Source organism: Dreissena polymorpha, chromosome 13 (assembly GCF_020536995.1).
Source record: "Dreissena polymorpha isolate Duluth1 chromosome 13, UMN_Dpol_1.0, whole genome shotgun sequence".
NCBI lineage: Eukaryota > Metazoa > Mollusca > Bivalvia > Myida > Dreissenidae > Dreissena > Dreissena polymorpha.
In genome coordinates, this window is record NC_068367.1 from 15,718,390 (window position 1) to 15,745,991 (window position 27,602).

The 27,602-nt window shown below is 37.6% G+C and overlaps 2 protein-coding genes across 5 annotated transcripts in view; both read left to right on the top strand.

Annotated features, from left to right (window-relative positions):
• The window catches only part of LOC127855344 (testis-expressed protein 10 homolog), a 41,908-nt gene extending 30,475 nt beyond the window's left edge, over positions 1-11,433 (top strand). For all 3 annotated transcript variants that reach the window (XM_052390833.1, XM_052390835.1, XM_052390834.1), the window contains exons 11-18: positions 423-598; positions 1,354-1,531; positions 2,648-2,718; positions 4,784-4,932; positions 7,005-7,085; positions 9,212-9,467; positions 10,368-10,522; positions 11,339-11,433. In XM_052390833.1, the coding sequence (XP_052246793.1) occupies positions 423-598; positions 1,354-1,531; positions 2,648-2,718; positions 4,784-4,932; positions 7,005-7,085; positions 9,212-9,467; positions 10,368-10,522; positions 11,339-11,401 (1,129 nt within the window). In that variant the 3' untranslated portion in view covers positions 11,402-11,433. The remainder of the gene's footprint in view (positions 1-422; positions 599-1,353; positions 1,532-2,647; positions 2,719-4,783; positions 4,933-7,004; positions 7,086-9,211; positions 9,468-10,367; positions 10,523-11,338) is intronic.
• A 2,126-nt stretch (positions 11,434-13,559) lies between these two features.
• LOC127855879 (acidic mammalian chitinase-like) lies at positions 13,560-27,312 on the top strand. Of its 2 annotated transcripts, XM_052391773.1 has the most exons (10): positions 13,560-13,728; positions 15,447-15,558; positions 16,596-16,691; positions 18,865-19,063; positions 19,978-20,101; positions 21,030-21,148; positions 21,819-21,951; positions 22,738-22,905; positions 25,080-25,202; positions 26,566-27,312. In XM_052391773.1, the coding sequence occupies exons 2-10, from the start codon at positions 15,459-15,461 to the stop codon at positions 26,725-26,727; spliced, it is 1,224 nt and encodes a 407-aa protein (XP_052247733.1). In that variant the 5' UTR covers positions 13,560-13,728; positions 15,447-15,458; the 3' UTR covers positions 26,728-27,312. The 2 variants fall into 2 exon arrangements, with proteins under 2 accessions (XP_052247733.1, XP_052247734.1); XM_052391774.1 differs by lacking the exons at positions 13,560-13,728; positions 15,447-15,558; positions 16,596-16,691 and adding an exon at positions 18,450-18,521.
• Positions 27,313-27,602: the final 290 nt, after the last annotated feature.

Consider the following 27,602-nt stretch of genomic DNA (forward strand, 5'->3'; position numbering starts at 1 on the left):
AAGGAAAACTCCGAAAACTTACATAACTCGACAAATGTACCACTCCGTACAAATGAGGCCCCATAATTTACATAAAATAACAAAAAAAATTGGTTCTGTCTTTACAACAAAGTTATTTCATAAGCAATTTGCCCTCTACCTCTGATTCCAGTAGAACAGTTGTCAGGTATGGGCATAAATATGTGCTTTTAGTAATGGTCAACTGGCTTTAGAAGAAATGTGTTTGTAGGTTAAATAACTGAGGTTTAATGACTGAAATATTGTTGAATACAGCCAAGAAAACAACACTCACAGAAACACAAGAAACTTTTGTTGTTGATGTGCACTAACAATATAAAAACTGAACTAACTAACAAAAAAGTTCATTAATTTCATTCACTGAACATATGTGCATTGTATTGTGTTTCTGACATGTTTTGCAGTCTTGAGGTAGCTAACTCCTTCCTGAGCAGCCTTGCAGAGTTGTTGCCCCTGTGTGTACAAGACAACCCTGGTATGGCCTCTCTCATACTGCACACCCTGAGAATGGCCTGCGTGCAGAACTGCTCACAGTTCATGGTGGAACCTGACTTCTTGAAGATATTCTGTAGTTTCTTTGGTAGGTAGAACTGTTATTTGATTTAATTTTTATGTCCCCCACCCACTATAGTGGGGGACGTATTGTTTTTGCCCTGTCTGTCTGTTGGTCTGTTTGCTCCAACTTTATCATTTGCAATAACTTTTTCAATATTCAAGATAGCGACTTCATATTTGGTATTCATGTGTATCGCATGGAGCTTCAAGGTCAGAGGTCAAATATATGTGGCCAAAATTGCTCATTTTATGAATACTTTTGCAATATCGAATATAGCAACTTGATATTTGGCATGCATGTGTATCTCCTGGAGCCGCATATTTTGAGTGGTGAAAGGTCAAGGTCACACTTCAAGGTCAAAGGTCAAAAAAATTTTTAGAGGGGCGCAGAAGGGGACATAGTGTTTCTGACAAACACATGCCGCACATTTTGAGTGGTTAAAGCTCAAGGTCAAGGTCATCCTTCAAGGTCGAAGGTCAAAAAAATAATTCAAAGCGGCGAAGAAGGGGACATAGTGTTTCTGACAAACACATTTCTTGTTTTCATAGTATTATTATTATTATGTTTAGCATGGGTGTTATTTTTCTTGGGATTTCAAAATGCTAAAAAAGCAGGATACATAAAAACATGGTAGTTGAAAGTTGGATAAAGTCTATCTGATGCATGGCTGTTATTCAGCTTTGGCTTAGACTCAATAACCGACCATATTTACTTACTGTTTATAAATAAAGCATAAATTACTGCGCTTGAATGATTCAGTTATTGAGCCCATTTTTAAGAACCAGACCATGGTGTGATTTCCCATCTGCCTCCATTGGACCAGAGGCAGTTGATTGGTTTGCTGTATTTTCTACCAAGACTACAATCACAGTTACTGAAAATGTTGACCAGTCTGTGTCGCCATAGCAAACTTAATGAACAGGAAGTGACCTTCTTGATTCAGGTTCTACAAAACAGGTACATGTACATTCCTATAGTTTGTCCTTACTTAAACAAACAACAAACAGTAACAAAAGTACACTACCCTGGAATTTAATTAAGTTTAAAGGGGCGGTTAAAAAGAAAAGTTCTAAAATACCGTTTTTACCGGTAAATGCTTTATATTGATAAATTTAAACATTGGATCTAAAAATCTCCAGTAAAAAATCAAGAATATAATGAAAAAAAGAAAAAGGTAACCCTGAAAAGGGCTCAAACCACTGACCCCTGGAGTCCTGGAGAAAGAAGAGTAAAAAGTCTCCCATTTAGATCACTTGGCCATCCATGCTCATACAATGAGCGTTGTATTTTATACTTAATATAAGCAATCCTCGTAGTTTCACAAAATATAACGACAACAGCAGAACTCTCCAAATTACCTGGTAGACATACTCAGTACAATTTTATTTACGAATATACTGAAAATATGAAAACTTAACAAGATTTTTCAAGGTATGTAATATACCAGCTGTGATATTTTAATCAATATAAACTAATAATTGTAAAAAAAATAGAGCATTTGAGAATTTTTCTTTTCTTCGTGATATATAGCAATCTGGTTGACCGCCCGTTTAATAAATACATTACTGGGATATTTCATCTTGATGGTATTTGTCACAGACCTATTGTCATAACTACGTAAAACAACGAATCAAAGTTGTAACTGTGCACCACTCATTTTGGAAAGAAGTATACATGTATAAAATGTTTTGAAAGTACACTTATGTCATTAAGGTATTTTTTGTAGTTGAACGGCTCATTTACGATTAACACTTGTCTAAGAAGAAGACTGTTTAAAGTTGTAAGGTCTTAGTAATTACTGTATTATCATTATATGCGTTGGAATTTAATTTTTGTGTTTAAAAAAAACCCAACTTTTGTGGACAGTAAATTAATGAATTTCTGAATTTGAAAAAAAGAGAAATTTGAGTTGGTTATTTAACAATGTGTGTGTGTTAAATTTGTGGACAGGTCTACCAAAGCAATCAACAAAAATTAATGTCGTGTGAATCATAATGATTTTATGGTATTTATGGGTAATCTTAAGTTTAATACAAGGCACTTTCTTAGGGAGTCTCATTTCTTGTGTTCCAGGTACATCAAACATGGAGAAACAAGTCAAGAGGCAATCCTGTATGTGGGCTTCCTGGCTAATATCTTGACAGGTAAATAGACATTAGCTTACACATTCGTTATTGCAGTAAGTTAAATTTTAAAGACAGAAAATTCAGTATTGAAAACAGCTGGGTGTCTTTATGACATTGAATTATTTTAACATGAGTGAAAGTTTATTCAGCACAGTATATTGTTATCAATTAAATATTTACTCTAAAATTCAAATATATTTAAGCATATGAAATAATTTTAAAGAATATTTTTATGCCCCCCTTCGAAGAAGAGGGGGTATATTGTTTTGCTCATGTCGGTCTGTGGGTCTGTCGGTCGGTCGGTCTGTCGGTCTGTCCACCAGGTGGTTGTCAGATGATAACTCAAGAACGCTTGGGCCTAGGATCATTTAACTTCATAGGTACATTGATCATGACTCGCAGATGACCCCTATTGATTATGAGGTCACTAGGTCAAAGGTCAAGGTCATGGTGACCCGAAATAGCAAAATGGTTTCAGGATGATAACTCAAGAACACTTATGCCTAGGATCATGAAACTTGATAGGTAGATTGATCATGACTGGCAGATGACCCCTATTGATTTTCAGGTCACAAGGTCAAAGGTCAAGGTCACGGTGACCCGAAATAGTAAAATGGTTTCCGGATGATAACTCAAGAACGCTTAGGCGTAGGATCATGAAACTTGATAGGTAGATTGATCATGACTTGCAGATGACCCCTATTGATTTTCAGGTCTTTAGGTCAAAGGTCAAGGTCACTGTGAACCGAAATAGTAAAATGGTTTCCGGATGATAACTCAAGAACGCTTAGGCCTAGGATCATGAAACTTCATAGGTACATTGATCATGACTCGCAGATAACCCCTATTGATTTTCAGGTCACTAGGTCAAAGGTCAAGGTAACGGTGACCTGAAATAGTAAAATGGTTTCCGGATGATAACTCAAGAACGCTTATGGCTAGGATCATGAAACTTCATAGGTACATTAATCATGACTGGCAGATAACCCCTACTGATTTTCAGGTCACTAGGTCAAAGGTCAAGGTCACGGTGACCTGAAATAGTAAAATGGTTTCCCGATGATAACTCAAGAACGCTTATGGCTAGGATCATGAAACTTCATAGGTACATTGATCATGACTCGAAGATGACCCCTATTGATTTTCAGGTCACTAGGCCAAAGGTCAAGGTCACTGTGACAAAAAACATATTCACACAATGGCTGTCACTACAACTGAGAGCCCGTATGGGGGGCATGCATGTTTTACAAACAGCCCTTGTTTTTATTTTGCCAATGCCCACAAGGTTCAAGAGGAATTTAGTTGAGTCACTCGGTAAGTTGGTGGTTCAGCTGTTATCCCACGCCAAATGCAGAAGGATATACAATTGGCGTTGTCAGCCAGTCTGTCTTTCTCAAATTTTTCATGGCTATATCGCAGACATATCAATTGAATGACTTTGCTTGTTTTCATTTGAATTTATCAAGATATTAAATTCTGTATTGAAACTTTAAATATGCCATCTGCATGCAGTGTTGGTGCCTAAATCACAATTTATGTGCGCATTGATCTGTTTAATCTTGAGTTGTGTGCTCTGGACCTTAGAAATGGGTGTGGCTTTCATGTGTGTCACAATATGATCTGGGATTATATCTATAACTTATGACAAATCTCTACTTCTAACTTTCCATTAAGTCTGTGGATGCATTGGTAGATACATGTCCTGAATGTGTTTTGCCACATTCATATGAGATTTGTTCTGATAAAACTGGGCTCAATAAATGTGTGTTAAGTGTCATCCCAGGTTACCTTGTGCAGGCTAATCAGGGACTACACCTTGTGCAGGCTAATCAGGGACTACACCTTGTGCAGGCTAATCAGGGACTACACCTTGTGCAGGCTAATCAGGGACTACACCTTGTGCAGGCTAATCAGGGACTACACCTTGTGCTAACATTGGATTTTCGTTTAGAGGAGACCTTATTTAAAAGAAAATTCAATAAAAGCGGAAAGTGTCGTTTCCGATTAACCTGTGCAGTCTTGTGGAATGACACTTTACGCACATGCATTTAGCCCAGTTTTCCTGCAACTATGCATGTTTCAGGTATGCCACAGAAGGACCTTGTGGAGCAGACAGGTCGAGACCCTGGGTCACATGTGAGGACCGGTCTGCAGCCAGTGCCTCTGGTCTACCCTGCAGTGAAGGAGGGGCAGAAGCCTTATGACTGGCACCGGCACTTCACTCTGGTGAAAGTAAGTCTGGGAGACTCTGTACTACTACTTACAAACATTGCAAACATTGTTACTGGGAGACCATGTTCTTGCTAACATTTCAAATATTGTCACTCAATACTTAAGGTTAACACTTGTCAAGAGTGTGCAAAAGACAAAATAATGTTCACAAAGATAGATGTTTGATAAAATCGTGTTGTTTTATGATAATATTTATAATATTTTTCTTTCTTTTTGTTTTTATTTGTTTAAACATTTGGGGAACAAAGATATTATATCATTTTGTGTTGTTTTATGATAACAGTCTGGGTCACAAAGGCGGAGGGTGAGGCTCTTAAAATTTCCATCGGAAGATACATATACATGTTTGCCTTGGTGATTGTCTGATTTAGCTATACAAACATATACATGTTTGCCTTGGTCATGGTCTGATTTAGCTATACAAACTTTATTATTTATGTGCCTCCAGGACTGTTTTTCAGCTTTTTGGGAAGATAGCCCATGGCTTTGAAATTGGGAAAAAGGTTTTCGTTTTGCCGCCAGGGTTTTGCTTAGGAATCTTTTTCACGTAATTTTTCGAATTGCGCGACGTCGCAAATATAATAAGCGCCTTAACAACACGGAGAAAATCCTGTTCACGAATAATGTTGACGTTGTCATTATCAATGTATGCTAAAAGCCGTACGAGACCAGATTAGACTACCCTTTGTTAAAAAGCCCAACAGATGATGTCAATGGCTTTTTTCTCAATTGGGAATATGTTAGCAAATTTTGGGAAAAAAGTATACTTTTTGCGAATGGGAATATATCCGAATTTCGGCCAAAAAAAGCCCTGGCCTTAATATCAAAGCCTTGTAACTCTTAAAACTTCTTAATTGTCTACTAAAGCACTAGCTGCTGATTCACCCAATCAATGCTCTGCAATTCAGGCAGACAAAGTGTATTATAACAATAAAAGGTAATTAATTATCTAAAATGATGCTTTTGGAAATTGACAAATGCAGCTATTCTACTCTGGCCACTTGGAGATTTGGGTTAACAATTGAAATGAGTATATTTTATTAATAAATTATTTAAATAGAAATTATGCAGTTTATTATTATGCTGACATGGGCTCTTCAATACTTTTGTTCTTTTTGAACATTGCATTACAATATAACAAATACATTCAAACATGGCATTGCAAACAGTCTGCCATGTTTTCTGCATAATTGTAGGCTTATTGTCCCCTACCAGTTTCGCCGAAGGGGACTTATGGTTTGCGCTCTGTGAGTCTGTCTGTCTGTGAGTCTGTCTGTCACACTTTTCTGGATCCTGTGATAACTTTAAAAGTTCTTCATATTTTTTAATGAAAATTGAAACATGGATGGATGGCAACTTGGGCATAATGCACGTCATTTAATTTTGTTCCTACATCAAAAATTATGGTTGCTATGGCAACAAATATGTAAAAAAAATAAAAAATTGACAATTGTGGAGTCGGTAGGGGACATTTATTGCTTGTCAATAGTCTTGTTAATTATTATGCTCCCCCAAAATTTATTTTGGGGGGAGCATATAGTCGCCGCTTCGTCTGTCCGTCCGTGTGTCCGTGTATCCGTCCGTGCACAATTTTTGTCCGGGCTATTTCTCAGCAACTAATGACTGGTATTAAATGAAACTTTATGGGAAGCTTCACTACCAAGATGAGATGTGCATATTATCAGCGGGTTCTGGTCGGATGATTTTTCACAGAGTTATGGCCCTTTGAAATTTTCTCTAAAAAAATTCTTGTCCCCCCAACTACTGTGCCCTTAAGAGGTTTCCTTTTATCTGAATAAATAGTGCAATATTGTGACAAAATAACCTTTGGGGAGCATCACCTGTCTCCGACTGTTGCTTGTTAATTGTGTATTAATAATTGTGTATTTATTAATAATTAAAAGTACACATTTATTAGAAATGATGATGTTTGTATTTTGGAATTAAATCAATCATTTTGGCTATACAATATTTGGGTCATAGTCCAAAGGACTAAAGTCTTCAAAAGGTTTTTGTCACAGACTGATGATAACATTATGGACTATTTTGTCAGTGAGTTGTATTTGTTACAGGTAGTGTCCACCATGATGTCACAATGTACAAACTCAGTGGAAGTATTTCAAGTTATTGTCACAGTAGTTGAAAAGTTAATGGTGAGTAACTGACCCGATAACCTTGGCATCAAATTTAAAGTGTGTCGATATTCCAGTTAAATGTGTGAACCATTTCTTCAACACTGCCTATGGATATGAAAGATCTAGACCAAAAAAGAAGGGTGGTGCACCAAGGTCCTTTTGATTTCCGGTCTCCTGCCCCTCCGGTTTGGTCAAAACCAACAATGTTAACATTTGTTGAATTAATGTATAATTTTCAAATGCTTAAGGGCAAATGATCAGACAATCTTAAAAAAAAGCTTTATTTCATGTGTTGGATTAAAAAATTTCATAGATAATGATGTATTCGATTTTATGAAAATTTTATCAGACTGATTCGGTTTTCTACCCTGCCCTTTTGACTAGCACCCTGTACCTTTTGTGATCCAATGTCTTTCCCTACATGTGCATCATTTTTTTAGATTGTTCCTGTGAACTAATATTTTATCTTTGGTAATACTGGTTTGCCGTGTGTTCTTTTTAGCTCACCTGAGCACCATTTGCACATGGTGACTTTTTGTGATCATCTTTTGTCTGCTGTTTGTTGTGCCCTACCAACATTTGCCATATGTACACTCTATAGACCTCATTTAATGCCCAATCATTATCAAACTCCGTCAGAACATGTTTTTAAGTCCCAGTGATATATTGGCCAAGTTAAAAAATTGGTCATGTGGGATCAAAAACTCGATCAATAGGTAAGTAAAAGAAAAAGCTTGAAAACTTTTCATTGTTCGTCCTTTTTTCATGAAACTTATTCAGAACATTTGTCCCAAATGATTTGTTGACCTAGTTTGAAACTTGGTAAGGGGGTTAAAAAACTAAGACACTAGATCAAATAAATTTTTAGAACACTGTTGAAGTTTTATTGATTGTTATTTGCGCAATCATAACATTCGTTTAGATGATTTCTTCGCAAAGAGAAGTATAGTTTCAGTCCGTTGAAAAGCATGGACATCATGATGGGAGGGCAGTTTCCTTATGTGGCTATATGTAATTTAACCATTTGAACTTTCTTGAAGTCACATTTTTTACCCATTTATCATGAAACTGCTCAGAATTATTCACAATTGTGTTGATATGATATCTGGACTGTGTTCGAAAATAATTGTGCTTTGGTCAAAAACATGGCTGCCAAGTGTTGGGGCAGTTTTCTTTTTTCTATTGTGAAACCTTGTGAACACTGGCTGCTTAGAACAGTTTTGTTCCCTATAGTATCAAGTGAGCGCCTTCTTGTTGTTGATCAGTGAAATCAACACAGTTTCAAATCAAATCAAATCAAAATTTATTTATTGTCGGTATGAGAATAACATGTATATAACATAAGCTATGTATAGCTTTTGACCGACCTATAAACAAACAGTAGCAAATTTCAACACATCATAAATACATGGCATACATAAGAAATATTATAATAATAAAACACACTAAAAGCATAACTAAAGCATTACTCCTATAGCACATTATTTAAATCTAAGCAGAAATATAAATCAGTACTATACATTCAAGCTGTGTAAAAGATTGCTGATCTTGACCCAAGGAAAGGGCCTAACCTACCATAAAAATAAAAGGTGTAAGAAAGGGGCCATAAAATAAAAATGGCTTAAAGGAAATTATCACTCAAATCCGATTTGAAGGGAACTGATCAGCAAATTTCACACAATAAAAGCAACAAAATACAACAATGATGAATGAAGAATAAAATATCATTATAAAAGCAAAAACAATACAATACTAATGCTTAAGTGATTATACCGCATGTGTAACTAGCACTATTTCAAGTGAAATGTACGGGAGAAAAAACACAAAAAAACAACAACACAATAACAACAAACTGCTGTAGTGTCACTAGTGTTATATATATGTTAGGCTAAAGCAAACAAAGAAAGCAAAAGCAATAAGGTATCATAATGAAAACCTAATAAAGCAAATGCAAGAAATCAAGATGCAAATTTCTCAGACAAAGCAAAAAGCAGAAAGGCAACACAATGAAAACAAATAAAACGAATGAAAGGAATCAAAACATGCAAACAGTAAGCTTAATTTGTTTGTTGCCCAATATGTCAATAGTATTATTTTGAAGTAAATCTTACCTTTATCCATTTGAGCAATTCTGGATATTTCAGACCACTAACGGCTGCATTCCACTTCAAGCAGTTTATGGCTTGTGCAAAATGGCTGAGTCATTCTCAGTGCCACCTGCCTGCACCCCCATTCTGAAGAATGCATGCATATCATTGGTCACCTATATGTTCACTTGTGAAGAACTGGCCAATCCGAATGTAGCAGAAGTGATATTGAACACTGGTTGTAATTTGCTATGCCAGATGGAGAATGGAGTTGAAGACATGTTCAGATTGCTGTTGAATACTTACAACACAGGTAACTTAATTGTGATGCATGTATTGGGTGTCATTTTAGTTACTCCTCTTTTAGTAGCATCAACAAATTTCTAGTTGTAAATGCTATATTTAGTGTAAACCTATTTATTTAAGCTTGATTGCATAGAAAGCCTAAGGCTTATCTGAAATGCTCTCCAGTCCGTTTCCTGGGCCCAGAACCAATACTTGGTGTCTTTTGGGGAGATCTAAAGAACGCTCCCTCAGTAGGGATCGAACCTGTGACCTCCCTGTCGCTAGGCAGACACCATATCCATTACGCCACGGCGACCAAATAATTGCCAAATTTGCTAAGTCAGCTAACCTTGTCTGGCCCCTTTTTTTCTGCTATTATCTACTGAAGGGATTGACCTCAATTAACGGTGGGATAAATTATTTGTTAAGTGAAATTAGTGCACAAGATAACTGTAGGCATATTATTTACAGAGTTATTTTGTCAATTTTTTTCTCCAGTTACCCAATGCAATTTGGTTGTAAGTTTTTGTTTACAAGACGTTTCTTATGTATTAGATTCAATATCTTTTAGACCAAGCAGCTTGCAAGGGAATAGTGCAGTTACAGTGACATTTATAGCTATGTGAGTCGTGTTCTGAGAAAACTGGGCATAATACATGTGCGTAAAGTGTCGTCCCAGATTAGCCTGTGCAGTCCGCACAGGCTAATCAGGGATGACACTTTCCCCCTGAATTGGATTTTTGCTAAGAAGAGACTTCATTTAAACAAAAAATGTCATAAAAGCGGAAAGTGTTGTCCCTGATTAGCCTGTGCGGACTGCACAAGCTAATCTGGGACGACACTTTACGCACATGCATTATGCCCAGTTTTCTCAGAACACGACTCATATAAACACCCTTACTATAACATGAAATTTTCTTTTACCCAGGTGCATCTGTGGAAGAAGTCCTGGCAATCTTGAAAGTTTGTGTGAAGTTTTTGACAATGAAGCGCTCACATCTTGTACAATGTAATCCAGAAACTGTGCAGTTAATGATGGAACTTCAAAGAGTTATGCGGTCCAAAGCAATGTCAAATGTGGAGGTAAAATTCTTTCTGTCTTAAAATATTAATTTCAAATGAAATTTCTTAAGTACCAGTGTCTTTACTCAATTTGTAGTTTGTATTTTCAGTGAAATTAATTATATTTTGATGCTTTCAAACTTAGCCCATTAGTGAAATGATCAATATGAACATATATATTAAATTATATGTTGAGGTTATACCATCTTATCTTAATCTGATATACACAATGTAGACTGATTATAATCCAGAACAAAACTGCTTTGTTTGGAACACTTTCAGTTACCTAAATTAGCATTTTTAGAAGATTCATCTTATAATAGCATAACTGTTGTAAACACACAAGCCTTGTTATATCGCTAACATGCATAATTTTGCATTTTTGTTGTCGCATCATTCACATAGATATAAGGGTCTAATGAATAACTTTGATATAAGGGCTACAACATACATTTCTATATACATGTTAGGTTATATTAGTGCCCATTCTTACCCTTTTTATAAATGTGTCACATCATTAAGCCTAATATAAGAGTAAGTGGCTTGAAAAAGGAAACGAATTGTCTCAGTAATGCAGCTTGATTGGTAATTGGTCATTCTCCTCTTATGTACTACTTAAAATTACCCTTGGTTCTCTTAAGTAGGCTACAAAGATCCCGGTGTATGGAAAATATACTAAAAAGTACCCCAGAGTATGGCCAGGTGCCTTAAAGCGTATTGTCCAGAACCTGGGTACGTTTAAGTAGTACCAGAGTCTACAATGACCAATTGAGCAAAATTGAATTGATTCTAAAAGTATGCACATGACATGATTTGTTTTCTATTGATGTTTTTCAGGAGAGCGTTTCTTCAGAATCTGAGAAGCTGATGACGCAGTTTGAATATCATCTGTCATTGTAAAAATAAATGAATAAATAAATATATAATGTTTATTGATGGTCATTTGTTATTTGTTGACTTTTAGTTAGTTTGTGCGATCATCCATCCGTACAGGATTAACCCAAAAGGACACTTTTGGTATTAGTTTTTTTAAATACATATATCATTCTTTCAACCACGCTTTGATGCTTGTGCCGATGCTGTCAACACCCTTAACGTATTTTGACCTTGACATTGATTTATGTTCTGACTGGACTAATATAGGAGGTCAAGAGTCATGGTTAATGCAAAATGACATTTAACTACCACAAGTCTTCACAGAAAGCTTTGATACTTGCATAGATGATGTACTGCGGGTACTCATAAGTATTCTTGAATGTAAACTGGGTACGGAAAATATACTTAAACGTGTCCGGCCAATTTAGACTGTACCCGAGATTTATTCCGACCCACAATCCGATGTCGTAAAACGCGCTTTGAGATACGAAACAAAATTCTTTTTGAACAAAACTTGCATCAAGATGCTATTTGAGTAAAAGTGTCGATAATATCGAGACCATTGTACAGAATATTGACATACATATGAATATCATTAATTTGGAAAAAAGCCTTCAACGACAAATTTAGCGTTCCCAGGTACGTTTTAGTATATTTTCCTTACCCTGGGTACATTTAAGTATAATTAAGAGTACCCGGGGTACAGATAAGTGGTACCCGAGCCAACAATGACAAATCGAACATTAGCGCTAATACTTATAATGTACATATCAATGTTCCGGGTACCCTGGGTTATTTGACTTTAGTTTGGTCTTAGTTTCCCTCTATATTTTGTGTGCACCATTTCAAAAACTGTTGTTCAGAATCCATCGCCAAAAAAATACTTAATGATTATTTCTAGTATTAAGAATTAGACCCAAATCCTTTCCAAATATACACTGGATAAGTCCGCTGCTCCGTATGGTGGATGTGCACAATATTGATGAGCCAAGCTCTAGGAAAACAAGGCAAAACCCACGTGCTTGAAGTGTCCTCGGGCTAAATAGTGGCAGAGGAAAACCAGGCAAAACCTTTGTGCTTAAAGTGTCCTGAGTCTAAATAGTGGCACCAGTCGAAACGCATGTTGTTAGTGTCCTCAGACTAAATAGTAGCAGGCAAAACCCATGTGCTTTAAGTGTCTTCAGGCTAAATAGTGGCAGGCAAAACCCATGTTGTTAAAGTGTCCTCAGGCTAAACAGTGGCAGGCAAAACCCATGTGCTTAAAGTGTCCTGTCAGTCTAAATAGTGGCAGGCAAAACCCATGTGCTTAAAGTGTCCTCAGGCTAAATAGTGGCAGGCAAAACCCATGTGCTAAATGTCCACAGGCTTAAAAGTTGCAGACAAAACCCATGTGCTTAAAGTGTCCTCAGGCTAAATAGTTGCAGGCAAAGCCCGTGTGCTTAAAGTGTCCTCAGGCTAAAGAGTGGCAGTACTGTCCGCCTTTTAGGACATTTTTCGTTGAATCAAGTCTCATGTTAACGAGAAACCAGTCTTGGCGGAAAATGCGACCCAGCGATATAGGATTTACGCACACGATTTTATTCTGGTGTTCATAGAGCGCGGCTCAAAATTGAATGCACATTTTTGGTAAATAGCCTTGCTATTTGAACATGTATGACACCTCACTGCACGAATGTTGAATGTGATTTTTTTTTATGTAGCGCACGATGGCATTCTGAACATTTCAATTAGCATACCAAAACCGGACTACACTAATTAGCATACCAATACCGGACTACGCTAATTAGCATACCAATACCGGAATACACTAATTAGCATACCAATACCGGAATACACTAATTAGCATACCAATACCGGACTACACTAATTAGCGTACCAATACCGGACTTCACTAATTTAGCTCACCAATACCGGGCTACACTTATTAAGCGTACCAATACCGGACTACACTTATTAGCGTACCAATACCTGACTGCACTAATTAGCATACCAAAACCGGACTACACTAATTAGCATACCAATACCGGACTACACTAATTAGCATACCAATACCGGACTACACTAATTAGCATACCAATACCGACAATAATTAGCATACCAATACCGGGCTACTCTAATTATAATACCAATACCGGACTACACTAATTAGCGTACAAATACCGGACTACACTCAACCGAACTCACATTAAACTGCCGGTTATCGGAATGTTAGTTGTATATTAACACTTGCAACAGGAAGTTACCCATAAACTTCCTAACATTTTAATGTACCAGTACCACATTATTGTGGGTTAACGTAAATAATTGAATTTATATAACGGATGTGGCGTGGACCTTTTTTACATTCATTGGTACGTACATGGGTTTAAATACGCAATAACATGCGGTTTATTTGTCATAACTCAAATTACACTCATACATAATTCTGCTCTGATCAGTTAACTTCATCTTAAACCGATTTATTAACTTTTGCTTTAAAGGTTTATTTTTAACATCGATTTGAGTTAAGGCACTTCAGCGTTCGCAGTCAATATGTTATTTAATCTCCTAATCAGCATGGGAGCATAGAAATATATTTTTTCTTCGATAATCAACATATGTGATATATGTGCTCACATTTAAAACGAAAAATATGTGCAATTATTTGACATTGTTAAACTTGTTTGTATGAACGTTTTCTTTAATCTACACGCAAACACATTTTACATGTAACATTGGTATATCGGTCATTTATGTTTGTTGTTGTACTTAAAATTAGGTGAGTCAATGCACGTGACCAATATTCGTCATGTGACTCGTATCAGATTGGTGTTGGGTTATTATGAATCTGTTGGAGATAAACTGAAGATAAAGTCCTGTTTGTAAACTAGGCTATGTATACATCGTGCAATAGTATTAAGCTATTTACAGTCCGTTTAACACATCATGACAGGGTCGTACAAGCAAAACAGGGACGACACTTTCGGCTTCAATAGTATTTTCCGTTTGAAGAAAGTCTCTTCTTATCGGAAAGTGTCGTCCACGATTAGAAAGTGCGGATTGCACAGGCTAATCTGTGACGACACTTTCCGCACACACATTAAGTCCAGTTTTCACTGAACGAAGCTCATATAATACTATGTATCTGTTTACGCGCGGTCCCCACGTGCATTATATAATTATTATACAGTTTGGGTGCATGTACACAGCGGAATTTTAATGATTCTTAAATAATTATGTAAGAGTTGTGAATGGGCTTACAAGGGTCATTGAATACATTCGCTTGTTAAAGCATAATTTAAACCTTCCTTATGAGTTTCCGTGCGTCCTTTACAAGTGTCACGTAAAGCAACACTACATATAAGAAATACTCATTGTAATGATTCCTCAGTATGGGTGTGTATGAGTTAACAAATAAGTGTACATGTGTCGGCACGTGTACTTTTCCGTGAATATTTTATTTCTTTTACAAACCGCATGTACCGTCGATAAATGTCCCGCCCATATATAGTACATGTAACATTCAGTATACATGTACTTTAATTTGTTTGGAGAAAACAACCTGTGTGAACTTTTAATATTAACGTCAAATCAGTCATAACCAATGAAGAGAATTGCCGAGCCTAATACGTTTTACTCGTCTGAAGATATAATGACTAGATCCCCTAAATATTGCGCGTAACTAATAATTTTATAACTAAACACAACATCGAAGTTCGAAGGTAATTATTATAAAAAAATGTTGCTCCCATCGTTTTACCTTTTATTTATGGCGACAAATTGCCAGACAACATAATTAATGACATGTCACAAAAACCATCAACCAAATTGCAAGAAATAACCTGAGGTCATCGCTTTGGGAAAGTAAAGGAAAACGCATCAGGTTTTTATATCTGTTGATAGGCATCCGAACGTCACACTTGAAATAATGTCGGCATAAGGGTGTGAATAGGCTCTCCTTGGCAGTAAAGTTCACCGCATCAGAACGGAAAATTCGCAATATTTGTTTTTAAGTCACTTTATATGAATCCGAACGTGACAAGGATGTCAGTTTGTGACGTCATAGCGTGGCAACGTTCTTCTTTTGCAGTGAAGGACACGAATGGCGCTCGAGGTGACGTGGACTCTGTTGCTTGGATTGCTGGGGTTCGGACATGTATATCTTACCCTAACGTATACGGGACGTGACTTGAAACGCAAGGGTAAGCTTGGAATACATTGGAGAGGTTTAGGTACTCGTAAATTAAAATGCGTTAAACGAGTAGGTATCACTGAATTGGTTAATATTTATCTTTATGTAAGCACATTAGATTTCACTTATTAAGTTTTTGGTCCGACAATTTTACGTAACTTCAAATTAATAGATATGATTTAACTAAGGAGTGTTTTTTTAATTATCGGACACGGCGTATAATGGATAAAACGGAGAGAATGTTGAACTTTCATTTTGAGGTCCTATTCAAACGGCGTTTGAAAATGATGGGGTAGGTTGAGATTGCAGTTGGGTGCTGACTTTGAGTATCGGGTGGTGTGGGTTGAAGACAATGTAAACGTTTGGTAGGTTTGATTTCCAGTTGGTGGTCATACGTACAAGGGTGAAAGTGAGAACTCGTGACCTTATGTAAGGCTGAAATGAAGGGCATGTTAAGATTAAAGTTGCAGGTTTGGCGCATTGGTGTTGGAATTGAAAACGAACAGAAGATCGAGAATTTAGTTTAAGATCGTATATATGAAGTGATGGGTTTTTGTGTCTGGGACTGAAACTTGAAAACAGGTATTGTCCATATATGACAGCGGGGGAATGGAATAAAAGGCGTGGGTTGGTTGAACTCGCAAACGCAGGTCTGAGGTAACAGAATTGAAACAAAAGTTCTCTGTTTCTGTATACATGTTACGTGTTAAAGTACGTCTTAAAACGTGTTTTTTTCTCAGCGCGGGATTTTATTTTCCCAACCATGGTTGAAGTTTGAATATCGCCTTTGGGAAGCAAGACAAATCTCTGTAAATTGGCTGATGGAACATTTTGAAAATACATGTGTGTATGCGAGTTTTTTAGGTATTGTACAAACGTCTAGTTGGTGTTTAATATTTTATTTTTTATCGCGTTCAGGCCAGTCAATTGCCCCGCCCAAACGTCTGGGGTGGCGTTTAATTGATTTTTAATCGTTTTCAGACCAGTCCTCTGCCCCGCCAAAACAAATGTGGTACAGTTCAAATGATTAAAAAACAACGTTTTCAGACCACCTCACTGTCCCGCCCCTGTTATGCTACTTCAATTTGGATGACTCCTGGCCTGACAACGGGACCCTTCATCCTGCGTTGAACTCCACCCTGTGTAAGTATGTATACTAGATAACGGGACCCTTCATCCTGCGTTGAACCCCACCCTGTGTAAGTATGTATACTAGACAACGAGACCCTCCATCCTGCGTTGAACTCCACCCTGTGTAAGTATGTATACTAGACAACGGCACCCTTCATCGTGCGTTGAACCCCACCCTGTGTAAGTATGTATACTAGACAACGGGACCCTTCATCCTGCGTTGAACTCCACCCTGTGTAAGTATGTATACTAGACAACGGCACCCTTCATCCTGCGTTGAACTCTACCCTGTGTAAATACGTATTCTAGACAACGGAACCCTTCATCCTGCGTTGTACTCCACCCTGTGTAAGTATGTATACTAGACAACGGCACCCTTCATCCTGCGTTGAACTCCACCCTGTGTAAGTATGTATACTAGACAACGGCACCCTTCATCGTGCGTTGAACCCCACCCTGTGTAAGTATGTATACTAGACAACGGGACCCTTCATCGTGCGTTGAACCCCACCCTGTGTATATATGTATACTAGACAACGGGACCCTTCATCGTGCGTTGAACCCCACCCTGTGTAAGTATGTATACTAGACAACGGGACCCTTCATCGTGCGTTGAACCCCACCCTGTGTAAGTATGTATACTAGACAACGGTACCCTTCATCCTGCGTTGAACTCCACCCTGTGTAAGTATGTATACTAGACAACGGCACCCTTCATCCTGCGTTGAACTCCACCCTGTGTAAGTATGTACATGTATACTAGACAACGGCACCCTTCATTCTGCGTTGAACTCCACCCTGTGTAAGTATGTACATGTATACTAGACAACGGCACCCTTCATCCTGCGTTGAACTCTACCCTGTGTAAATACGTATTCTAGACAACGGGACCCTTCATCGTGCGTTGAACCCCACCCTGTGTAAGTATGTATACTAGACAACGGCACCCTTCATCCTGCGTTGAACTCCACCCTGTGTAAGTATGTATACTAGACAACGGCACCCTTCATCGTGCGTTGAACCCCACCATGTGTAAGTATGTATACTAGACAACGGGACCCTTCATCGTGCGTTGAACCCCACCCTGTGTATGTATGTATACTAGACAACGGGACCCTTCATCGTGCGTTGAACCCCACCCTGTGTAAGTATGTATACTAGACAACGGGACCCTTCATCGTGCGTTGAACCCCACCCTGTGTATGTATGTATACTAGACATCGGGACCCTTCATCTTACGTTGAACTCCACCCTGTGTAAGTATGTACATGTATACTAGACAACGGGACCCTTCATCCTGCGTTGAACTTTATCCTGTGTAAGTATGTATTCTAGATAGACAACGGGACCCTTCATCCTGCGTTGAACCCCACCCTGTGTAAGTATGTATACTAGACAACGGGACCCTTCATCCTGCGTTGAACTCCACCCTGTGTAAGTATGTATACTAGACAACGGGACCCTCCATCCTGCGTTGAACTCCATTCTGTGAAAGTATGTATACTGGAAGAGGATGATGAGGAATGAATCTATGGAAGATGTGTTCTTATTTGCGGTGTTATTTTTTTTTTAAATACACATTTGGTCTTTTATTCCATCGGTGAAAGTGGTTTTATCTATCCACACTTTTATTTTATGCCATTGAGTATATGTTACGATGTTTTGTCAAAAACCTGAAGTCCTAGAAAGACTGTTTTCGAACGAATGAAACTTTAACATGGTTATCAGTATATTATAAATTCATCGTTATATATAAAGCGAATTACGACACACACTGGCATGTGATGCCGTAATCTATGTGGATAACCGTGTACTATACACTTCTGGATGTGGAATTTATTGGTTATAACTTAAACTATAACTTAAGTGTTTTGAAGTCGGATAAAAAAGTTATTATCTGCATGAACACCTCACTGCTCCTTGAGCGAAGCGGAACCGCCATATATATATATATATATCAATTTACTTATTCGTAGACTTCAAAAGAATTAAAATATTATTACTTCAAATAAATATATATACTAGTAGCCAAAACTTTAAAAATAGTATTGCTACAAATGTATATAATGGTATGCGACATGTATAGAAAAGAGTATATGGAATACGAATGCCTTTTTTAAATTATTACTTCGAGTCATCAAATTAATAAAAATGCAAATTTGTTTCACTTCCTGTCCCTATACAGGCTCCCATCTGATCTTCATTAGCAGCGGTATCAGCGACTGCCAGATAGCGCCATATAGTCCCGGTGACGTCACGAGGTACTTCGCCAAGATCCCGTTGTTAAGGAAACAGAACCCCGACCTTAAGATTCTCCTCTCTAACGGGGGAGGCGACAATCATGGGTTCTCCCCCGTCTTGGGATCAGCTGAAAACAGAACTAAGTAAGTTACTTCTGAAATTGAGAGCATGTGTGGTTGAGTCGAGATCTTGCGTTGAGAGTCAGTGTCCGCAATTGACCATTAAAATGTTACGTTTGCATAAATATTAGCCGATCATCTTAGCGGCGCTGGGGCGTAAAAAAGTAATCGAGAAACGAAAAAAGATTAACAACTGAACTGCAAATTGTGGTTGAATATAATATCACACCTGAAAATGTAGAATTAAAGATACTTTTAAACAAGAATGGTTTGGCAACATGAATGATAGTTCTGTCTTAGATACGATAATGATATTCAAACAATTATTGAATACGAAACGTTCTTAGATGTACTGCCAAAAATTGCGTGCATACCTTGTTAAAGTAAGGGCTTCTGCCAACCCATTGAGAATTCAAACTGGAAGATACACACGTAACCATATTCCTCGTACGAACGATACTGTCAATGTTGTGATCAAAGGGACATAGAAGACGAATTCCACTTCATATGTAAATGTCCATGTTTCTGTAAAATAAGGCAAGATATATAAAAACTGTTTACAATGTGAATCAGTCAGTTTTAAGTTCCGTACTTAATAACACTGAACTTGTAAAATGTAAAATATACATTTATATAAATATTTGAAGGCAGCTCTAGACGTAAGATGTTCTATCACAAAAACAATAAACCCATGCACAAGCATGATTTAAATGTTCATATCGTCCCGTGGACAGTAGGTCCCAATTTCTCGACAGAGCATAATCAAGTTACCTACAGTATATATGGAAAATATATGTCAGATAATAAAAATACGTAATGCAACGACATCAAGAAACTAAAAGTCGCTTTTCTAAGAGATGTCGATAAGGCGGAGCCGTAAGGAGTTTCCGGCCCTCTTTACCCATACAATGATGGCGCTCCTCCTTGATGTTCTTCAGGTTTGTGAACAGCGCTTTGCCTTTTCTGAAGAAGTACGACTTTGATGGCCTCGATGTGGACTGGGAATTCCCAGGTTGGCAGCTACCCATTGGTCAGAGGGCAAACTTCACTCTCCTGTTGAAGGTATAGAGGATTACCCAATGGCAAGCGTTATGTTGCTCGTTAAATAAGCTCTATTTGTAGTTAACGTATTCGAAAGACCTTCAGGAATTTAGTTCGTATAAGCATTCAGATACATTTTCGTTATACCTTTTTACATTACCGTAATGTTAAGTTAAGATCCAGCAATCAATAGCAATGTGCTGCACACTGTTTGTTATTGTTCAAGAAGAAATGTCAAATGGTCTGGTCCAAAAATAAATAATGAACGCCTTTATTAAAATGTTTAGTCAGTTGTGATTAACAAGAACTTATAATCACGGCGCAATAATAACCTATGGACGGTACTGTACTGCACCTCCTTCCTTTAGATAGAGACCTTCGACCTTACTACTCCTAGGCCGTTATGTGGTAATGTAAAGTGCACATAAAGCTGTTTAAATGAACAGAAACGCAACCGTTTGAGTTCATGCTAAGAAATGTCTTTAAAAGACAAGCGGCCTGAAAATCAATATTTAGATGTCACGCATAACGAGCAACAATTGAAAGAGAGTACATAAACAACGTGCGGGTACATTTCAATGTTTATGGGGTCCTGATGCTGCCGTATGTGTGGACCCAAAGTGGGTCCCAGCACTCCTACCTTATCAATTTACTAGACTCACGAACGTTGGTAAGAATTTTAAATTAATTTATAGCTGCAATCTCTAGATTGTTAGTTGTTTTTGAACGATTTTCAATATTTGTAAAGTCTGGTATTGTTGGGGGATGCCAAAGTTCCGGGAAGGGGATTAAACCCGGGTCGCCTAGGTAAGATGCGCATGAACTGATTACTGCGCCAACCGGAATACCAATTCTAAAAACAAAAAAGACACGGTAAAATAACGAGAATTTGTGAAAATTGACGAATGGATAATGTATATAATATTAACTGTCCGTTTATGACCAATAGGATATGCGCGCCGCATTCGACGTCGAGCTTGCCCAGACCGGCAGGAAGTACACGCTGTCTGCTGCTGTGGCCGCCGGAAGGTCCGTTATGGTGATCTATGACGTACCCGCCCTGGCGATGTGAGTGAACCATGCACTGATCACATCAATAATATCGGTTTCGTTCTTTAATGTTTGATAAATGTATCACTGAGACGCAGGACTTTGCATTGAAATTGATTTCTGATTGTGTAAACATTTCATGCATTAAATTGGTCGCATTTTTGTAGTTAAGTACCTAAATCAAGTTCAGTATTTAAAGTATATTGCAATTATTATAGTTTAGTTATAAAACAGATCTAAATTATTCACGAAGAAAACCGAGGTTGAGTTTACACGGAGATACAATAATTTTGTTCGAGTGCGCTATTGTTGTTTTATAGTGAATTATTGGAATTTCAATCTGGCTAAGTGAAACACTGCAGAGAAAAAGCCCATTATTATTTATGGAAGTTTTATAAAATCTTAATATAAGACATTAAAGTTTTATAAATTTTCTAACGTAATGGAAAAAAACTTATTGAACATTTTATGTTTTTGCCTTAAATACAGTACATGACATGATGCGCTTTGGGTATTATAGTATCGGTGCAACTTCAACAACATGAGCACTTGATTGTGTTAGAATTTATAATAACGTTCTCGTATGAACCGGAAAAAACCATGTCCCGAAATGGAAACGCTGAATATCCCAATTATTGTTCAATCATTATCCCAACTTAAAGTAGTAATTTCGGTATTTCCCGGGCAGGTCGCTTGACTTCATCAACCTGATGTGCTATGACTATCACGGGTATGCCTCGTACGATCCCATCACCGGCTACAACAGCCCCCTCTACCCCACAGACTGGGATAAACAGATCGTCATCACTTCCGGGAACGTGGTGAGACTTGAGGCTCGTTCTGGGAACACAGGGTTTAATGCTTGTGCGTCAAGTGTCGTATCAGATTAGACTGTGCAGTCCGCAAAGGATAATCATGGACGAATCTTTCAGCTTGTGTAGTCTTTGTCCCTTTAAGGGCGTCTTTTTTAAACACATATCCATTTTACGCGGAAAATGTCGTCCCTGATTAGTCTGTGCGGACTGCACAATTTAATATGGGACGACACTTTACACACATGCATCATGCCAAGTTTTCAATTAACGAGGCTCGTATATGCATTTTGATAATTCTGTGATTTCGGTAGTTTCTGATACATGCACGTGTGAAATCATATTCCCGCTAAGTTATGCACATATATTAAAAAAAAAAGATCTTTACGTGTTCAAATGATAAAACATCAATTTATTTTGGATAATGTAACTTTTTCTTTACAGACACTTTTTGCTATGCGTTAAATCATATACCCTTTTGCTAGCATTTGATTGAATACCCGATAATGCTCAATTTGCGATTTACAGCTCAGGAACTAATTTAAATAAAGTAACTCGGGTATTTTAAGTATACTACAATGTACGCCGTTAAATACGCTTAACGGCATCCGGCCATTCTCAATGTACCTTTAAGTATATTGTCCGTACACCGGTTACGTTGTAGTATAATTTAAAGTACCTTTTGTTTAGAAGTACCTGGGCCGACAATGACCAATCGAGCCCTAGAAATGTAACCATTCTAAACCATGTCCGGGTCTCAGTCATTATAGATCTGCCCCACTCTATTCGCCCCAGGGCTGGTCATCCTACGAGTGGTACAAGCGCGGCATGCCTAAGGAGCAGATCATGGTGGGCATCCCCACATACACACACACCTGGACCCTGGAGGATCCCCGCTACCATGAGCACAACGCGCCCGCTACCGGACCCGGAAAGGAGTGCAACGAGTGTTCGTTTGCATGGGTGAGCGGGGCTTGACCGAATTGTTCTGTTATATGAATTGTTTAAACTACTGTTTATTAATTTATGTTCGTTTGATATGAAATTTCGTGGATTTGTAAAACTAGTCATTTTCATTCGATCGAAAATTCGTGCAGTTTGAATATTGTCAGATATAAGACATCGTTGGACGTTTGTCGTGATTACGAGGGCGCATGAAAATCCAGGAAAACTAGTGTCCGACGAAATTATGTGGTTTCACAATATACAATTAATTGTCGACGTGTAGTCATCTATTGCAATCTTTTATTATGCACGTTGCAGTGTTGGTGAAATCATGTGTTCAGTTGGCACTTAACTTGACGAATCATGTCCAAAATCAACTTAATAGTTCATACGTGATTCGATACCCCATTTGGGCTTATGTATAGCCTTTATTGTTATTCACATAATAGGTCACCACGTGATATGTGCAGTAATTCATAAAGTTATTTGTTGAACGGTGCGTTTAAGCTTTTATTCGGTGCACTATGGGGTTGACTATTCGCCGAATAATCGGAGCTATATTGCTCACCCATTAATTAACGATTGGTTATCGTCGTCTCGGGTACTACTTAAATGTACTCCCAGTCCTCTAAAGTATACTTAAATGAACCATGTGTACGGAAAATACACGAACACGTACCCGGATTTTTTTTACTGTATCCGAGTTTTCTTCCCGACCGAAATCCGATGTCGTCAAAACGCGATCCGGAATACAAAAAATCTCTTTGAACAAAACCTGCCTCAACATGCTTTTTTGAGAAAGGGTTTCGATTATATAGAGGCTATTTTACAGAATAATGAAATAAATATGATCATTGTTAATTTGAACAAAGAAGCCAACAACGACCAATTTAGCGTTAGAATTCCCAGGTGACTTTAAGAGCATTTTCCGTATCCGGGGTACATTTAAGTGGTACCCGAGTCGAAAATGACCGATCGAGCGTGACGAGCCGCGCTCGTTGTCTGCGTAATGCTTTACTTAAGGTAAGCGAGCAGCTTCTCCTATCACTGTTTCTACTTCTTACGGTGGCACAGAGGTGACATTCACTCCTCTTTTTTTAAATTGCACTCCTCTTTTTTTATCTCGTGGCCACGAGTTAGCTAAGTCGGGATCTCGAGATCTCGAAATAGAAAAAGAGGATTGCAAAACTAAATAAAAGAGGAGTGCAATTAAAAAAAGAGAGGTGCAGTAAATAAAGGAATGGTGCATTAAACAAAAGAGGAGAAAATTTCGAGATCTCGAGATCCCGATTAGCTTACTCGTGGCCACGAGTTAGTCAGCCAATCAAATACTATCTTGTTCCCTCAAATTAATCAGCCAATGAACACGTTCTAAAGGCAAGGTTCTGATATAGCATAACATAAAATAAGAATAACGATTTCCTTCCAGAAACATAAGTTTAGATGGCGGTATTTATCTGTTATTGTGTGTGAATGTATTCAACATGCAGACCTAGTGCATTTTCTGATTAATCTGTCAAGGTCACTGTCACCAAATATGGAAAAATGTCACTACTTAATAACCTGATTTTGAGGAATTGTGATGCAAATAGTGATGTCACACTAGCTTTGGATTGCGTTCAGGGTAAGTCAAGTAAAGGTGAAATTCAGTCTTACTAAAAATAGGAAAGCTAAGTCCGCTCAAGAACAAGAGTTTAGATTGAGGTTTTGAGTTGAAATGTGTTTGCAGTTAGCTAACATTCAGACTTTGTTTAGGGTGGCACATGTATTTTAATTAAAATAATGTAGTTGGGAATAAGATCGAAAGCTAGTCTTGTGGCATGGCTACGTTTCTTGGTGTAATCTAAATGCACAGTTGTGTTGTTTTTTTACAAAGAACTAACTTAGTTAGTTAGACAGATATGCACAATCATGCATATCATTACATCACATACATTATATTAGGTCAGGTGACTGGCAGAAAATGATCATTACACTATCAAAACGGAAGAATCGTGACAGTTCGTGAATTTATATTTGCATCGCCTCGATTTCAGTTTACAGTAAAATTGCAGCTGTCGCTTACAGAGTCATATTAGTAATGGATCTATTTAAACTGTGCATTTTGGTCAAATCACTACAACAGCTCTAGCTATTAATATTATATAAACAAAATCCATCTTAATCACTATCCAACTGTTCGCATGTTCAAGGTATGCGACTTCCTGTCACGACCGGGCACCACCCGTGTTGTGGACCAGGACGCAGCAGTGCCGTACATGTACAATGGGGACCAGTGGGTCAGCTATGATGACGTAGACAGCCTCATCTTAAAGGTACTTGGTGCGGAGATTCGGTGTCCATAAACATCGTAATAAAGACAAAAAGTGCTTTAAAAAATTATATGAGAATTATGAAAGATCAGTCCTTCATTACGCTATGCCTCCAATGGTTTCTTAAAATTGTGTTTTAATCAAGTGACCAAATTGTAATGTAACGTAGGTAACACAACACAATACCGATAATGCTCCTTTGAATAGCGATTACTACTTTTCAAAAACGTTTCAAACTTATTACTACCAACCAATATATTTAAAACTTCTCCGATAAATCACCTCCGTTGAGAAATGTCCCAATACTTTTATTACTCTACAAAACCAACTAAACCAAATCACAATTGTTTAGGAACACCGCACACCAATCACTGCTATTCAGAAACCTTGCAAACCAATCACCGCAGTTAAGATAAACGCCCAAAAACCAACCATTCCTGTTTGAAACGTCTTTAACAACATATTGCTGTTGAGAAACGTCCCAAACCAATCACCCCTGTTCAGAAACATCTCAACAAATTATTGCCGTTCATAAACGCCCCAAACATATCGCCGATTTTCATAAACTTCTCAAACCAATCACTGTTGTTCAGATACGTCCCAAACCAATCACTGCTGTAAGGAAACATTTCATACCAATTATCGCTGGTCAGAAACGTCTTAAATCAATAACTACTTTTAATACAAGTTCCAAACCAATCACTGTTGTTCAAATATGTCCCAAAACCAACCACTGCTATTCAAGAAAATCTCAAATCAATAATTGCTGTTCAGAAACGTACCAAACGAATCACTGCTCTAAAAATAGTTCCCAATCCAATAACTGCTTTTCATAAAAGTTCCAAACGAATCACTGCTGTTCATAAACGTCAAAATCAAGTTCAAGAAAGTATGGAACCAACCAATGCAACCAAGGCTCCACATTAATCACTGCTATTAAATGTTTACACCAAATCCCAGTCGCCCTGAAACGTCTCCAACCAATCAAAGGTGTCCAGGAACGTCTCAAACCAATCACTACTGATTGTATCCGTGTCCAATTAATCATGTGTAACTGCTTATAATCGTCTTAGATCAATTACTGCTGTTTTGAAATAACTTTAAACAAATCGCAACTTTTTACAAACGTCTCAAACCTATCACAACTGTCCAGAAAAGTATCAACCCTACCACTACTGTAATGGAACGCTCTACACCAATCACTGCTGTTCTTGAATGTTCTAAACCAATCACAAGTGTTTTATACATGTACTTCTCAAACCATACGCTTTTAGTCTAAAATATGCCTAACCAATCCACCGCTGTTCTTAGATGACAAGAACACATGTGTTGTTGCTATTTTGATTTTGTTCCGTTATTTCCACAGACGGAGTGGATCCTGAGCAACGGATTTGCTGGGGTGATGGTCTACTCATTGAACGCAGACGACTACAGCGGTGCATGTAGAAAGGGGCGCTTTCCACTTTTGAATGCCATTAAAGCGACCATGAATAGAACAAAGACTGTGCACACCTTGTTGCGTTCATGACAAAACGTCACTGACATGATGTAAGGACAGCATTTAAGATAGATTTTGATACGTTTCGACGTCGTCTTGATGAAAGAGACTAAACCAGACTCTGAAATGAAATAGACAACATACATTTTGTTGGCAAAGTCTAAATGTCAATCGAGTTGATAAGAGTACAATTTGACTATCGATAAAACATTTTACAGCCATTAAACTTTTGCGTATAAATTTAATGTGTTTGATAATCGTGTTTATTGCAAAACAGTTTAACACCTCTATTCCGAACATGTTTATTTTGAAGTAATCGCTATTTCAAACTGTTTTCCCCTTTTCTAGTATTTGTATTTTACATCGTTAGTTCAAACTAAATTTTCTGTCCCAACAACGTTTTAGGGGCTTTATCTTCAGTGTTTATTTCGAAGTCGCACATAGACAGATTGTGTTTTTGCGCCTGCTATTGTTTTCTGGCTTCTTTAAACATTGCTGATTGACGCATGGGTTTTTAATCAACATTAATACATACCGCATACTATTATATTATTTAACGCATTTCATAGTCATTACTGTTTGAATTATTGAATAAATACATACACAATCAAATAACTGCATGGTTTATTTATTGTTACAACGTCTACACTAGTATTTATTAAAAGGTATATCGTACTTATCTACTTGTGATATATTATCACACGCATTATACAACAAAGGAAATTGCCGTTTCGAACTAGTTTCACCACCCCGACGAATTCAAAATAGCGATGTGCAACTAACATTATTGTTTGCAGACTTTGAGAAAGCATTCGATAGTTTGAACCATCTCTTTATAATAAAATGGCTTAATCATCAAAATTTCGGGCCACACATAATTCAGTGGATTAAGATATTTTATAATG

Excerpts from the sequence above, each read along its gene's own strand:
- LOC127855879 (XM_052391773.1), top strand. The coding sequence starts at position 15,459 with ATGGCGCTCGAGGTGACGTGGACTCTGTTGCTTGGATTGCTGGGGTTC. Across the intron at positions 15,559-16,595 it reads ACGTGACTTGAAACGCAAGG|ACCACCTCACTGTCCCGCCC; the intron begins GTAAGCTTGGAA and ends CAACGTTTTCAG. Across the intron at positions 16,692-18,864 it reads TGCGTTGAACTCCACCCTGT|GCTCCCATCTGATCTTCATT; the intron begins GTAAGTATGTAT and ends GTCCCTATACAG.